Source organism: Macaca nemestrina, chromosome 7 (genome assembly GCF_043159975.1).
Source record: "Macaca nemestrina isolate mMacNem1 chromosome 7, mMacNem.hap1, whole genome shotgun sequence".
Classification (NCBI taxonomy): domain Eukaryota; kingdom Metazoa; phylum Chordata; class Mammalia; order Primates; family Cercopithecidae; genus Macaca; species Macaca nemestrina.
Window position 1 is genome coordinate 74,617,249 of NC_092131.1, and position 16,733 is coordinate 74,633,981.

The 16,733-nt window shown below is 38.5% G+C and overlaps 1 protein-coding gene across 21 annotated transcripts in view; it reads right to left on the reverse strand.

Annotated features, from left to right (window-relative positions):
• The window catches only part of LOC105477952 (neuronal PAS domain protein 3), an 861,371-nt gene that overhangs the window by 231,671 nt on the left and 612,967 nt on the right, over window positions 1-16,733 (reverse strand). For all 21 annotated transcript variants that reach the window (XM_071099313.1, XM_071099314.1, XM_071099312.1 and 18 more), the window contains one exon: window positions 12,317-12,406. In XM_071099313.1, the coding sequence (XP_070955414.1) occupies window positions 12,317-12,406 (90 nt within the window). The remainder of the gene's footprint in view (window positions 1-12,316; window positions 12,407-16,733) is intronic.

Genomic DNA, 16,733 nt, shown 5'->3' on the forward strand with positions numbered 1-16,733 from the left:
GATTGAAATACCTCCCAGAGAAGGCACCAGGAATGCACAAGTCAATCATTAGAATAATAATACCTCCGAATTGTTTAGAATTTTATATATTTTCTGTGTATTTTCCACTTTTTAGACCCTCAGCCACCCTATGAAAGGTTTGGGAAATATAATAAATATGAATTGACTATGTGTAAGTGTCGAGGGTCAAGAAAATCAGTATTTATTCTAGAAAATGAAATACCCTTGTGAAAGAGTCAGTCTGTCCTTTGCATTAGCCCACAATAAAAGGGTAACGATGAGGTATCTGTGAGAACTCCAGTTATTGACATCACTGACCTATAAACATATCCCCTTCAGCATGATATACAGCACTTCAGTACCCTTGTTTTTGTATAATTGCTGTTACCAAAAGCCTTTCAATTTCAAGTGCTCAAACGAGAGCAATTCATATTTCAGATAATCTGCCAACAAGGAAAACTAATTTCAAAATATTTGATCATAAAAGTTGTCCTCAGCTTCTACAGAGATAATTTAGTCAAATACTATCAGATAATCTGAAAGCAGTCTTAGCAGGAAATTGCTAGGGACTCCATCTAAGCAGCCTCCATTTGCACTTATATAAATGTACTGAAAGTGTAGGAGACTTTGACAGCCTGCCATATGTGATTTCATTCCATAGCCTACCTACTTTACCATCAAAAGTTATATCCTTTGAAGCATTGCCAGAATTACTTTACCCCAGTAGATATGCTAGATGTGCCCTTTAAAAGCCATATCATTTCTTTTCTACTCTGACTAGTTCAGGGTAGCATCTGCTCAACTAAATTCCTTTGAAGGTTAAAAATAAAATAGCCTACTTCACCAGGCTCCCCTCCCCCAGCCCTACCCCAGTGCTTACGAAAAAATGTCCAGCGTTGGATGAACTGCAGAGAGCACACATTTTAAAGAAGAAGGAATCTGAGAAATTGCCCTTTCATTTCACACTTAAGAAAAATGAAGATTTGGGCTGCTCCAAGGTCACTGGCCTGACTAGCAGCAGAGGCAAGACCAGAACCAGGCCTCCTGGATCCCAGTCCAGAGCCCTTTCTCCTGCTTTTCCAAAGACTCCATGTCTAACAGACAAAAGGATCCAGCCAGAAACTGACAATAGGAAACACCACCAACGGAGTGTCTTAATTTTATAAACAGAATATATGAATGCTTGGATTTCATCTCCAGGAAACATTTGCTTTTTAGAAATACTCATACTTGGCACTCTCTCTCCTCAGTACTGCTGACAGTTGCAGTCGGTTATTACACTGTTGTGACTTGGAAGCTGATGCCCCCAAACAGCTCAAAATTAGTAACGTCATGATTCAGGATTGTCTGTTTTCCCTTCAGCTTGCTAATCTATGCTTCTTTTATAATTATTTTAAAAGGCACTATCTGATTTCCTGAGCACCGCCCCAGGTGTTCTAAGTGATAATGAAAGGATAAACATATCATCCAGTGTCACAGAGCAGTTGTGACATTTTAGAAATATCTTCAGTTCAACTCTTCTAATTTCCATGTATGCTACAGCCAAGGTTGCAGGCCCGTGTTTTTACTAAAGAGCTGAATGAGTCCCAGTAATTGCATGATTTACTTGTCTGCTCAAGTGAAAAGGTTTTGAAATGTAGTGGAATGGCACGGGCCTTTCTTGGTCTTTGCAAACCCGGCAACGTCAATTTTAATTAATGAACCGGAAAAATTATGGGGTTTTTTTATTATTATTTCAGGGAATTGGTTCCTAGTCTCACCTCTTATTTTCCTTGAATTTGCATCTTCTGTCCTCAGGGATGTGTAGACTTTTGTAATTCACACAGATATGTAGACAGGACATCACGAGCATGCAAAACCACTGCTGCACAGCACTTTGAAGTGACCCTGGACAACTAGACTGAACAGTCGGACCGTGTTTTCCTCTTCCAGACGACCAAGTTGCAAGCAACATTCCCATTGCACTTGGCAACCAAGGCTGAGGAGATCTGTGCTTACTAGGAGGGATCTTAAAAAGTTGTCTGCCAACAGAATCTCATTTTCCATCCTCATTTCTGATTGATCTTAAAATGGAATGCCTCTGAATACTTTAATTTTTGTGCCTCTCTCTCTTTCCTTCATTCCCTTTTGATTTTGTAGATTAGATAACAATCTCTGTATAGGCATTTAAAGCCCAAAAAAGGAACTCACCACTTAAAGGAACACAAATACCCCATCTGTATTGTAATACAAATAATCTCTTACTTAGTCATCTGGCAGGTTTTTAGCCGTAACGTTTCTTAAAGCGAGGCAAGCCTGTACATTTTATGGTGAAGAGCCAGATCTTTACCATAGATAGAGCTAGCATTATCATTCACATTTTCTGGAAGTATTTCTGCATCTCCCCTATTTATAAGGACAAGAACATTTAGTACAAATGTTTTTTAAGTTCCTAATACATACCAAGTTTCACAAGTAGGGACTTTAACCAGAAAGAATTATCGAAGAAAGCAGAGTAGGAACAAATACCTGAAGGTCAGAGCTATAGAATAAAACTCAGAGGTTCATGAAACCATCTCCTATCTGCATGTTCCTTAAAGCCTCAGTGCGTTCCTAGTGAAGAACCAATTTTCTATTGTTTCCATGGCAAAGCAGTGCTCAACAGGATTACCTGGGGTCCTAAAACAATGTTTCTACTGGCGAGAGAAGGCCAAGAGGGAAGGGCTTTCTTTTTTTTTTTTTTTTTTTTTTTTTTGAGACGGAGTCTCGCTCTGTCGCCCAGGCTGGAGTGCAGTGGCCGGATCTCAGTTCACTGCAAGCTCCGCCTCCCGGGTTCACGCCATTCTCCTGCCTCAGCCTCCCGAGTATCTGGGACTACAGGCGCCCGCCACCTCGCCCGGCTAGTTTTTTTGTATTTTTAGTAGAGACGGGGTTTCACCATGTTAGCCAGGATGGTCTCGATCTCCTGACCTTGTGATCCGCCCGTCTCGGCCTCCCAAAGTGCTGGGATTACAGGCTTGAGCCACCGCGCCCGGCTGGAAGGGCTTTCTTAATATAAAGTTTGCTTCTCCAAAACCTAGAAGAAAATCTAAACAGCGTCTGTAATTATTTACCTGATACCCAAATGCATATTACTGACGTACTTCCTAGGTTCACCAAAACCCACACATGGCCCACAGGTATCTGTGTTACCTCTACCAAGGGCCTTGAACTGCCCTGAAAACATCCAATCCAGGCCATATTTTTTCCTTCCCAGGGAAAACTTCTTTCTGCATACATTCTCTTGCTCTCAAAAAGTTTGCATAGTTATTGAAAGTAATAGATTTAATCTGCCAGCACATTAAAAATGAACAGATCAGAGAAAGTTTTTGTCTTATTATTGAATGTGGTAAATTTGCAGCTGTAGGAGCCTGAAAGGAGGAAGAGACACCCAAAGGAAAACCTGGTGTGCTGCTTTAGTGAATCATTTTGGAAATTATTTATATCTGTAGATAAAAATGCAGTAGGCATGAAAACCATATCAGAAAGAAACCAATTGTATGCATTTATAAACATATATAGGCATGTGAATAAACACATATTTACACAAAAATGCATCAAAAGATACTTTAAATAATTCAACTGCTATCAGTCTCTTTCACAATGATGATTTTAAGAAAAAGAGATTACATCTTTGGACTGTCATTCCAAAGAAGGGAGTGAGGATGAAAGATAAAAAGCCATAGGGCATTTGTTGTCTAAAACTGACATCAATTTTCAGGTTACCAGCCTAGTTCTAGAACTTATACAAAAATCTAAAGTCAATTTCCTTATGATAGTCCTACTGAAATTATCACTGAAATTGTTGCCATGTTACTTCTGTCATGAAAACCATATCTTCTTATGTAAGAGCTAAAACCCAATATAGATTGAATGTGTGTGTGTAGAAATGAAATTTGGATTTCACATGAATTTAATGATTTTATGACCTCCTTTCCAGAAGGTCAAGCTATTTCTTATTCTTCATATGAGCAGTTTGCATTCACTCATCATTCTTATAGGGTCCAAGCTAACTGAGGAAGGATAGCCAGCTTAAGTGTAGAGGTATTATTCTGCATATATTGCCTATATAAGCGCCACATTATGGACAGAAATTATCTTTACTTTCTAACTTTGCATAATAAAATAAGCCATTAAATTAATACCATATAGAAAATACTGCTTGTCAGGCAAAGAAATGTATATTGCTTTCCAGAAAACCAGGGACATTACATTGCCAATGCCTGCATGAATAATACATGGGTTAATTCAGAAAAACACCGTTTCATTATTTAAAAATGAATAAATTACGGACTTGGAATGATGACTAAATTTTCTTAATCTTACTTTTTGCTCAGTGCTCTACTTCAAAATGAATCTGAAAATGCTATTTGATCCACACAAATAAAATTAACCAGCTCCTTACGAAGTATTTTTTTCTGACTTGAGATCTCCTCAACTATAAAATGAAGAATACTCCATCTTCCTTTTTTTTTCTTGCTCACTTTAAGTCCAGAAATTAAGAAGCAATGTAGGTCTTCAATTCATACATTTGAAAATGGTAAGCTTATCTTGAATTATCCTGAGATTCTATGATTCAGTCTAACAAGAAAAGCTCCCTGTGCACAAACTTCCTGTGTTTTAGCCTCACTGTCTGGAAAAAATATGTTCAAAGGAATAAATAAGAATAACATGATTCTCACGTACGATGACGCACATTTCTTTCATTTTTTTTCACAGATAGTGGTCTACTCTGAAGACCTGTTAAAAATCAGTCCCATTTGGGCACTGATGAGAGCATGAGGAGAGAAAGAAACGCACCTGTAATAAGCAATTAATTTGGAGTTAAAATAAGTAAAACATCCCTATGCAGTGCATTTAGGCTGAGTATAAAGTGACAGCCAGCAGATTATTCTACCGATTTCTAATGCTGGAAATTTGGATGGCATTTACTAGCATAACCTTTCAACTCTGAGCACATCAATAGAGGCCGACAGTGGCTTGAAATATGATTCCTTGCAGATAGCATATCCTCATTCATCTGACTGTGCTGCTCTGTGCTCCATTGCACAAACAGCGTCTCACCCACTTCTGAGAGGACACTAATAAAAAAGGCATCAATTTTCAGCTCTAGTACTACTGTGATCTCTTTATATGTTCGACATCCAACATTAAATTAAAATGCTGTTATAAATCCTACTTTCTGAATCTGGAATGAGTGTTGGGTTTTTGTCGCATGAGACTGCAGCAAATCTTGTCAAAAGCAAGGAAGCACGTCTTGTTCACTCAGAATTAATGTTGTGGATGAAAGAAGGAGGTAAAAGGGGTTGAATATGGTGAACTGAGGGTGTCAGAGGCAGTGGGGACTGGGGCTTCAGGGTGCCAAACCAGGCAGGGTGTTGCTGCTTTCAAGAAGTGGCTAATCAAGAATTGTAATTATCAACGACAAGCTGTGTGGCAGGAAGATTAGTGATCAACAGACACACACATACACACATTCATACATATCAATAGAAAATTCTAGGCATAAAAAAATTGTTGATTCCCCTGTGGAAGAAAAATACTTTCCAAACACCAACGGTCCTGAAGAAGCCCTGTGGATTCTATCAAATCTCTGCAAAGAGGCTGCCATTGGGATTCAAAGCCGTGCTATCTGGGCCTTATGTCATTGTTACATAATTTTAAGGTTATAAGAGACATACCTTAAATCATTGGATTGTAAGAGAATAATATTATTAGATACTGACATGTATGACTTAAGACAGTTTCAGAAGGGTTCTATGTAAAGATGACAGGGGAGAGAGGAAAAAAAACCATCCTGCAAGTACAGAGAAGAAAGAAACTGGTTATCTTTTTCCATTCTGCTCAAGGTAGCAATGCATTATAAGAACATTAGGGATTTTTTCTACTCTTTCTGGTAAAAAGATCCCTGCAAATATAGATGATCACCTAAGAACTATGAACTAAAAGGTATTAGGAGCTTCAACAAAGATACAGAGCACAGAGCTGTATTCTTCTGCCTGGCTCATTCATAATTATGGATGAAATAAAGAGGCATGTTTGCCTATTTGGAAGGGTGGGGTGGAAGGAAAAGGGGGAAGAACGAGCGGTTCAATATCTGGATCGAACAGAGGAACTTTTTCCCCCAAGGATCCTGCAGGGAGGAACCTTGACATGCACAAAGTCAGAACGTAGACAAAGTTGCCCTGGTGAGAACGATAAGGTCACCCGTGGGATTGCTGAGATTATCTCTGTCAAGCACTCGGACAGCATGCAGTCAAATGATGCATCATGCAGTCATTTTCGGGGGGGAAAAATCAATTTCTTCACCAGGTCGCTATTTGCTTTTCAAAGTGCCCTTGTAGGCCTTCACCACCAAGCATTTATCAATTTAAATGTTGTAAATTGATAATGTGCCACTGTGCCTTGTACTGTTTCTGAATTATTTTGATACTTATATTTTCTCAATAGTCTCCAAACCCTCAGAGCTTCCACCTTCAAAAGGGCATTTTTCTTTGTTACACCCAGAAGTGATGAACTTTTTATGATTAGTGTACAGGAGAAAAATGTAGACTTGCTAGTTGGGGTGGGTGGGGGGCGGCCACCGCTGCAGAAATTTATGTATTTTTCTTCTTTTTAAAAAATTAAGGTATGTGTACTTGAAATATTTTGAAAAGGGGGGCCATAAAGCAGTATTTGCATTCATTTATTAAAAGAACTCCAGTTACCCTAGCATTGAATACATTTAGAACACCCACTGCAAAAATGCTAACACTTGGCTCCATCATTGCAATCCCTCTGCTGTGTTGAAATAATCCCTTTTTTGTCTTTATATTCCAGCTCTGTAGGATGTGATGATGCCAAACAAGAGAATAACTTGTAAGGAAAGCTAATGTCTTCTCTTTTTTTAACCCCACTAAAGAAATATATACATATCTTTTACAAGCAGGGAAGTAAGAGTGTTAGCTACATACTAACCTCAACTTGATTTGCATTGAAAAACACAGAATGGAAGAGTGAGGCTTGCACTTTGGAAAAGCAAAAGAAAGACATGGCAGTTGCAAAGCATCTTTAACCTCCAGTGATTTATTGGCCCTCGGCCAAGTTATCAGGGGAATCTAATTCTTCTTTATTATTCAAATAAACCACATTTGGCACCATGGTTCCCTTTCAGAATAGCTTCACAAATAGACTGAGCTCTGTCATTTATTTGACCTTGTACTTGTGTGCTGTAGCTGTAATTTTATTTGCCATTCTATATAACAAATGCAGAGAAATCTAAAATATGGAGATGAACAACAGGATAAGGAAAGGAGTTTATGGCAAATATATCTGCATGGCTTAAAAAAAATACCAAATTTAAAACAACCACTAACCCCCTTTCACCTTCACCTCTATTAACTCTTATTATAATCTGCAGCCACCCTGCCCTTTTCAGCAAGCTGCCTTGAATCAAGTCAATTTGTAACCTTGTCTGCAGCTACCTTCTGGCTGGCTTACAATAGCCAGGAAATACCTTATATAAGGGTGAGGACTAGGTGAGAAAAAAGGGAAGTGACTCATTATGTGCACGAGGGGACTGGAGGCAGTGGGGGGTGATTAGAACACATTTCAAGAGAGGCTTTAGCTGGCACGTAGGGTATTTTCTAATGATATCGCCCCATACAAATGTGTACATATCCTGGCTTGCTCTAGATCTCATTTTGTTGTAAACAGGACTCTACATTAACCTGTAAGCACTTTGCTGGGATAGGTGTGCATCAGAATTATCTTGTCTCACCTCACTTTCCAGAAAAAATGTTTTCAGAGGATGTGAGTCCAATTGTATTCTCTGGTTAACTGAGTCTCTCATGTCCTCTGCCTCTGGCAATGATAATGTGAATTTCCCATGAGGATTTAGAAGAAAATGCAGGATGTGAGTGTGGGTGAAGGAAAGCCGATTTGAAACCATGTAAACCAACAAACTAGCCAATGCTATTGTGAGGCCTGGATGCGGGAACAGAATTTCGCTCTCCAAATGGTCTTCCGCACAGCTATGGCTGGCGGGGAACGGGCTTCTGCCTGTTATGAGATTTGTAATTTGGGTCTTTGTGTTTGCTGTGTGGATCACGACAGCCTTGCTGTGAATATGGACTCCAGTGGAAGCAAACTGATGTCATAATCTACAGGTTAGCTCTACCAAAATTGTACGTGAGATTTTCAGATTTCAGTCCCAGAAAAACTTTGCTTTCCTTAAGAAACAATGGTTTTTCATTTTTGATGGTTGACTGGATTTCCCTTTTTGCTTTGGTTACCATGAAGCTCATGGTTAAATCTGAAGCTTTAATAAAGACCGTTTGTACTAAATGGTCTTTTTATGAGCCCCTTTTTTGTGTTTTCCTACTATGTGGTAATAGTTTACCTACTTTTGCTTATCTCCTTTTCCTTATTCCCTAGTTCTATTTTGACATTATTTTTATCATATGTGTTTATGTAAGCTATTTCAAATCCTTTGTGGAAAGAGGAGAGTATAAGCCAACAAATAAATATTTCTCTAAGCTTTAAATCCTATATCAACTAGAAATATTTTTTATTTATCATGTAAAGTCTCTTTTGGATTCTTTGGCGATTAAGCCCCTTACATTTTGGAAGATATTTCATAAATGCTGGCTATATATCATTGCTACATTTTCAGGGTTAGGGAACCCATTCTGTTTTCTTAATTCATTTTCACGTCTGCCTGTTCCATCATAGCTAGAAAGCAGAGCTGTTGTGAGCAGCTCTGAATGCCATCACCAGGTATAAGAAGTTATTTAGTCTCTATGCAAGCCAAACTCAGCATCAGTATGTGGGAATCTTCTTTTAAGATAAGGCCTCTTGGTGAGTAACTGGGAATCATTTTTACACAGGAAAGCAAGTCAACAGTGGATACTTCTATAACCGGAAACCACTTCTTGGATGTTGTTAGGTTAAATATATACATCTCTCTCTCTCTCTCTCTCTCTCTCTCTCTCTCTCTGTGTGTGTGTGTGTGTGTGTGTGTGTGTGTGTGTGTGTGTGTATCTGGCAAAGTCAAGAGGACTATTGAGGAGGTTCAGAAATCACCATCATTCACTAATTCCCATAATTACAACAAGATGAGAATACTTTAAAGAGAATACCCGGCAAGCACATGCCCTGGACACCAAGAGCTGTCCCACCCAAGGGAGTGTCAAAGAGAAAATCCGCTCTGGCTGTCTCTATCCTCACGCTACACAACAGAGCTCAGTAGAAGGTTCCCTATCTTGTTTTATTGTGAGCTAAAAAAGAATTCTAATTCTTTCCTGAGCATAAGCTGTTTTAAAGCCACCACATTTATGTACACATTGAAAGAAAATAAAACTGAGGAAGGGATATCTTGAGAGTTAGAAATACAGACATAGCTATGCTCTGCAACAAACTGACACGCTCACAGTCCTCCTCAACAATTTCACTGGACAAGTCTTTGATGACAGAGTTACACACTGTCTTTAACAAAACTATTTGGAAAGGAAAGGAGGGACCATAACTTTATAGATTGCTTATCACTGTCTAGAATTTGATGGAATAACCACTTAGCCAAAGTTGTAGAACACAAGCAGAGCATTTGGTTTGCATTTGATTAAGGGTGTGTGTGTGTGTCTGTGGTCTGTGTGTGTGCTCATAAAAGAACAAATGCTTAATTGACTTAGAGTATATTTACTTTGTATATTACCCCACAACCCCTACAGCTGAAAAAGGGCATTGAAGAAACTTGGAAAGAGTTGTGTCTTGGGGACTTCGATTTCTCTATTAGGACTCAGAAACTTAACTGGGTAGAAAACTCTTTTCCAGAGTTTTAGCATAGATTTTTTTTTTCTCTCATGCTTTGGGCATTTAAAAATATATCATGTTCTTATCAGATTATTTTTATATTAATGTAGAACTATTCTTAAGCTTCAGTTTTGAACACTAAATACATAAATTGGTATATGCAAAAATAAACCACTTTCTACTGATTGACCCCTCATCAATGCAGTTGTGTAGTGCTGCCAAATGAAGGCCCATGTCTCCTATCTCATAGCCTCTACCTGCATATTTGACAGTTTCTGCCAACGCTGAACACATCCACCACAGGAGAAGGCAATGGCACATTTTGGCCAGGGTCCACCCCTGGATAAGTCAAGATGCTGACTACTGGTATGTGCTTTAAAGCCCATTATATATAAAATCTGGGACTGACTGCACAGAAATTGCCAGATACTGGACCATGTCTACATAGCTGCTTTATTTCACAGAAACATCCATTATTTGTCTCAGATTTTACGTGATGATACAGTAGAAAAGCAGCTAAATAAAATACTTTTAAGGAGAAACCAGCATAGGGTTAAAGCCAAATTTTTCTTGAACAGATGATATTTCAGATGGCCGCACTATTCCAGATGCATCAATTTCCTTGAAAATCCAATCCATATATGTGCATATGCTGTGCTGGCAGGAGGACTGACTGAAATGGCCAAAACCCAAGAGCTAATATTCTTTTGGCCAGAATAATGCAATTATTATTTTCCTAGCTATCAGTCTAAGCATACAGAGCCATCTGTTATGCAAAGCAAACATACACATCTCAATTACAGAAAATGCAGTTGCCTTGACAGAATTTGGATTACACCACTAACCAGGGCTGTAAAATGTGTTTTGAGCTAGTATATAATGGATGCTTTTCAGGAGTTCCCTAATTAGCATTTACCTGCTTAAACTAATTATTCATCCTTCTTCTTTACTGGCTTATTAAACTTTGCTGGATACCCTGCATGAAACATGAATATGTGCATTGCAGAACAACAAACAGTGGTGTTTCCAGTTCTATATGGTAATAACAACATCGCAACATGGTGGCTCGCCAATTTCAGAATTGAAGATTCTCAATACTAGGTCCCAGACAGATTAAGACAAGGCTTAAAGTCTATTAAAGGCTATTACAAAACCAGATCTTTCAACAAGATACAAGAATACTAATACTGAGTTAACAAAAGCTCGGTTTCTATCATTTGGTTTGCTAAAGTCCACATAAAATAGAATTACTCTATACACTATAGCTGAGAGCTTGCGTGTTCCTCAAAAAGCATTAACAGAACAGACCCTTGTTTGGATTCTGAACAGTAAATAATCAAATTTGGCAGTGGTTCTCCTCCTTCCCCAAGCCTCCTCACATGCCAAATATCTCTCTCTATTATTTTCCAATGTCTTTCTTGATTTAGCTATTACCCGGCAAACTCACTAATAGCCAAAAGGGTCCAGACTTGCTGGATGCCTCCTTAGAGCTGTGCCAACTTTCAGAAGCAAGGAGTCTGGGGTGGGTCCTGTTTTAAAGGAGAGAGACAAATCTTATCTCTATCTCTAGCTTCAAGGGGCAACTGAATGAGCGGTAGATTATCCAACTTGGCAGATCATCACACACACACACAAAATCCCCCCCACCGAGGCAGTGTTTTCCTCATGCCAAATCACCAGATGAAAGGGGTCAAACTCAGCCAATCACCTGTATGGGCGCAAATACCCAGATGTTCAGCCTTTTTATGCAGAAAACATCTGGATAATTAGCTGAATTGCAAACCTTGCTTCAGGATATTTTGGCATTCACTAGATGCAGCCCATGTCTTGGAATTCACTGGAACTTAAATTTTTGTGTTCCAGGGGAATTTCGAGAAGTAACATCCAGGGTTTTTGTCCCTGGCCCGTCAGCCTCCATTTTCTTTTCTTTTACTCTCCAAAAAACACATGTGAGTAATTAAATGGCAAATAATGAAAAGCTATCTTATTTTATGAAATCATCTTTCAGCATTTGGAAGCATTTGCAAAGGCAGCAAAATATATCCTTGCTGGAACCCTCCCTGCAACACATTTTAATGGTCTCTTTCAGTATTTCTTGACTCCAAATGACTCCTGCCATTGTGTCAGCTCCCAGGATAATGCAGGGTACTCCATAAACATCCAGTAATAGGACACAAGGGAAGCACTATTAGTGTGTCCCTCTCCTACCGGGCACAGAGGTTTCAAAGTTCAAAACAACCAAGGGAAGAAACTTCATTTGTTCTCAATAAATTAATAATGATCCTTGGGGGGTGGGGAGGGGAACTAAAGTTTTTGAGCACAAGTTTATTCTGAATGTTCAACACTGACACACAGGTTTCTCACTGACTTTGAGAGAACAGTCAGGTAAAGCCATTAAATAATAAATTTGATAATTCATGCTAAACAGAATATTCCTTGAAGAAGGAAAAACATGAGGCTGAAGAAGGCTTCATAATCGCTGCCAAGAATCTAAAATTGTTTTACTTACTTGTGAGAGGCCTAGGTAGATGGAGACTGTTTCGGAAATGTACAAAAATTTTCCTTCTTGATTTAGTGCAAATACAAAGCCATCCAGGGACTGCAGGAAAAAAAAATAAATAGATTAATAAATATAAAGGATGCAGATTTAATTAGTAAGGCCACTGAGAAAGCAATACATTGATTTTTTTTTTTTTTTTTTTTTTTTTTTAAGACAGAGTCTTGCTTTGTCTACCAGGCTGGAGTGCAGTGGCATGATCTCAGCTCACTGCAACCTCTACCTCCTGGGTTCAAACAATTCACCTGCCTTAGCCTCCCGAGTAGCTGGGACTACAGGCACGTGCCACCATGCCCAGCTAATTTTTGTATTTTTAGTAGAGACAGGGTTTCACCATGTTGGCCAGGCTGGTATTGAACTCCTGACCTCAGGTGATCCGCCCCCGCCTCGGCCTCCCAAAAGTGCTGGGATTATAGGCGTGAGCCACCGCGCCCAGCCACGCTGAATTTAAGATCATTTTTTTCTCCGTGTTTAATGAAAGTCCTAAGATCTTTTAGTATTGCATTATACATGAATAAATTAAATGTCTGAATTAAGACTGAAAGCTTTCTTTTACTTTAGGGACTTATGTCTCTGTCATTTTGATCAAGATACATTACATTCATGTACAAAATAAGGTCATGCTGATTTTATGAGATGTTGCCTTTATTTTTTTTTGGATTCAGTGGTTACTGAGATTAAATCAGCAAGATTCTCCATTAAATAGTTGAACAGGAATAAAGATCGTAATGAAATGAAAGAAAAAAAGGCTTCCTATATCAAGAGCAAGTAAAATCACTACTTGCACTACTCTGAACATCAACAATTTGCTAATTAATAAGGAATGATGCCTTCTTTACTCCTAGTGCTCACTATGTTAGAACAATAGGAAATGTCAATACATTAAGGGATAATGTTTATGGGCTGCAATCTGACAAACTGTAATCCTGTTTTGCAAAACTCTCTATTAAAGTTTTATAGCGACAGTTCTAGTTTCTATCACAACTCCTGAAATGGAACAAAAGAAGAAAGAAAGAAAGAAAGAATAAAGAAAGAAAAAGGATGCTACACATCATCTGTAACTCCTAAAACCTCAGTCTACTTTCCCAATGGAGGGTTGCATTTTCAGTTTGATGAATGGTGTAAATCATCATGAACTCCACCTGCAATACAGCATTCAAACTGAGGTTAAATTTGTTTCAAATTCTTGCAATCCAGTGCATCCTACACCCTCTGTCATCCTCACATCTTTTGTTTTGCTTTATATTTATTTTTAACAAGGTAGATTGCACAAGTGCTGCTTGTACAAGAAAAAGTTTTTAAATGTGAGTGGTGTTAAAAAAAAAGGCCGTGAATTTGCAAATACAGGAAACCCATGCTAGGAACAAGGTATGCGAAAACACTAAATTAATGACAAAATTTGTAAAAATATAGAACGGTGGAAGAAGTGTGTAAATTAGTTAGAAATATGTGCCTTCTCAAATCCTAGCAATAATTTCAGTCTCCTAAAATACTGAATTTTGGGGAGACTATATATTATATATATTCTTATATATGTATGTGTATATATATATGCATGCATACAGATACACACACACATATATTTGTCTGTATGTATATATAAAATTTGGATTTTCTGCCAGATACAGTGGCTTATGCCTGTAATTCTAGCACTTTGGGAAGCTGAGGTGGGCACATCACTTGAGACCAGGAATTCAAGACCAGCCTGGCCAACATGGTGGAAACCCCATCTCTACTAAAAATACAAAAGTAGCTGGGTGTGGTGGCACACCTGTAATCCCAGCTACTTGGGAGGATGAGGTACAAGAATCACTTGAACCTGGGAGGAGGAGGTTGCAGTGAGCCAAGATCATGCCACTGTACTCTAGACTGGACAACAGAGCAAGACTCTGTCTCAAAAAAAAAAAAAAAAAGTGGATTTTCCTGTTTCCTGACATGTTTTCACTGCCCCACTGGTCAGAAACTGTGGATGACACCCAACCCCCTCCTCTGATTTCTTGGGTTCTGAAAACAATTCAAAAGTCACATTATATTGTTCCACTAAAGAGCAAATTACATGATAGATGAGCTTTTAGCTACAATAATACAATAATGCCAGCTTACATTTATTAAGCATTCTGTGCTAAGCAGTTTGCACATATTGTCTCTTTTAATTTTCACAAGTACTATATGAAGTTATTGTATTATTATCCACTTTTTATATACAGGGAAATTGAGGATTAGTGAAGTTAGGCAACAAGCCTATTCCTAGTTTGGAGTTTAGAGTTGAACTTTGGCAGTGGGACTTAATAACTAACTATATTACCTTCTAATAAAAATAAAGATTCTCTAATTGATATGTGTGAATTAATGAAAAGGCGAATATTCACAACATTTCTGAAATTAAAATATTTACCCTAAGAGGCAGCCTGTGACATCTTAAACATCATCCCTTGTTTTTGAACAATTTGTGTTCAAACGATAGAATCCTCCCATTGTGGGTACAAGACAGAGCGGAAGTAGGATGGCAAGAGATTACTTAAGGTATTTCCATAGGAGGTTACCTGGCCACCTTTGCTTCGAAACATTTCCCCAGAACCAGCTTTTGGGAATAAAATACTGTACTGTCTAAGAGAACTGGGGTCCTTACCTTTCACAAAACTGCAAACCCTCTGGACCCTTTTCTGATAGAGCCTTTCAAGCGCAGGATGTAGTATAGCAGAACCTCACTTTGAACCAGTGCAAAGGGAGAGATATTTCCTTCCTACAAGTTTGGGAAGGATCTAATTTCAACATATCTTTACCTCAAACGAGATGTCTCCTGAGGATGACTCATGAGAATTAGGACCCTCCCCTTTGTGACTATTCCCTTGGAGCTTATAAAAGGGCTTGTTAGGTTTTCCTTTTGACCTGATAGCCATGGCTTGGTACACAATCACAGAGAACTGTGTGAGTCATCTTCTCAAATTTTAATGTCATTGTCAATTAGAGCAACAACACAAACAGAGATCACAGGAGAACTTCTAAGGACACAAGGGACAGTCGGAAGCCTGGCTGGATGCAGAAGGATGGACTGATGAAGCTGGTGTGGGGATAATCTCCTATAGTTCTAAACCTTCATTTTACAGGGGAGGAAACTGAGGCACAGAGAGGCTAAGTGGCTGGACAAGCTCAGATGGCCAGTTGGTGGCAGAGGCAGGATTAAATCTTCTTCACTCCCATAAAATTATTAAAACATTTATGGCACTGTATGCTTCTGGTTGGCTTATTCAGCTCTCAACTAGAGAATTTCTGAATCACTGAATTTCTCAACAGTGAGGCGATGCCTTATGTATCTAGCTGGCACCTAACAACCACTCAATCAGTTTTTATGAAATCCAGTTCTACCTCCATGCTCAGTGCTCCCTTTTCCTTATATCACAAATACCATAATGACTACTAAGGATGGAAATTATTTTCTTGAGGAGTCCAGTTTATGGACTTAGATTATTTACAGATTCAGATTCCACAGATTTCTACTATGGTCTGGGATACCTCCTGATATTTAGAATAGAATGGATTATTTTATGTCCTTCAAAGCACCCAGTGCTATTTCTGAATAGATGTGTCATTTGCTATCTACGCATATCCTTTACTTCCTCACTAAAAGGGATTGTGAGTTTTAACATGAGGTTCAGATTTCATGTACTTACTAAAATATTTGAAGAGGTTTGGGCACCATAGCAGGGTAAAAGAATATCTGGAGGCTAAACATCTGATGCTATTAAGCAGTGGCGATCTAAGAACTGGCCAGTTTTATTTGGCAAAAACAGAGGCTTCAACACATGTTCCAATTTCCTGGTGAGATTAAAATGAGTCTATGTCTACATGACACAAAGACATCCAGTCAATTCAATTAAAAATAACAGCCAATTTGGTAGGGGGAAAAAACAACTAGTTAAATTAGTTATTAGTCATCACAGAAGCAAAACACAGACACACATACACCCCAAAAATACGGTTAATTCACCACATTTTTCACTTTTATGGTTATCATTTTGGTCGATTATACCTATAGTCTAAGATCAATGTTCATATCTCAGATTTGATTACCTTTCAAATAAAAAATGGGATATGAAGTCAGGTATAAAGTAGACTGCCAAGGTCACTTTTCACATAGCCACTACCTTCTGATTCAGCATTGCCTCTGTCTATAGTTAGCTGTATGTTGCCACTTAGAAAAGTTTGAAGGGTAGCATCATTGTTGGTTTAAATTGGGTGTTATCAATTTAAAAAGGTGGGAGGAGGAAGAAAACATGCAGTCAGTTAGTCTTAGAAACCAAGTGTGATTAATCTGAAAGTTCTGTGGAAATTTAAAAAAAAATTTTGAATCAAGAAAGCTATTATATAC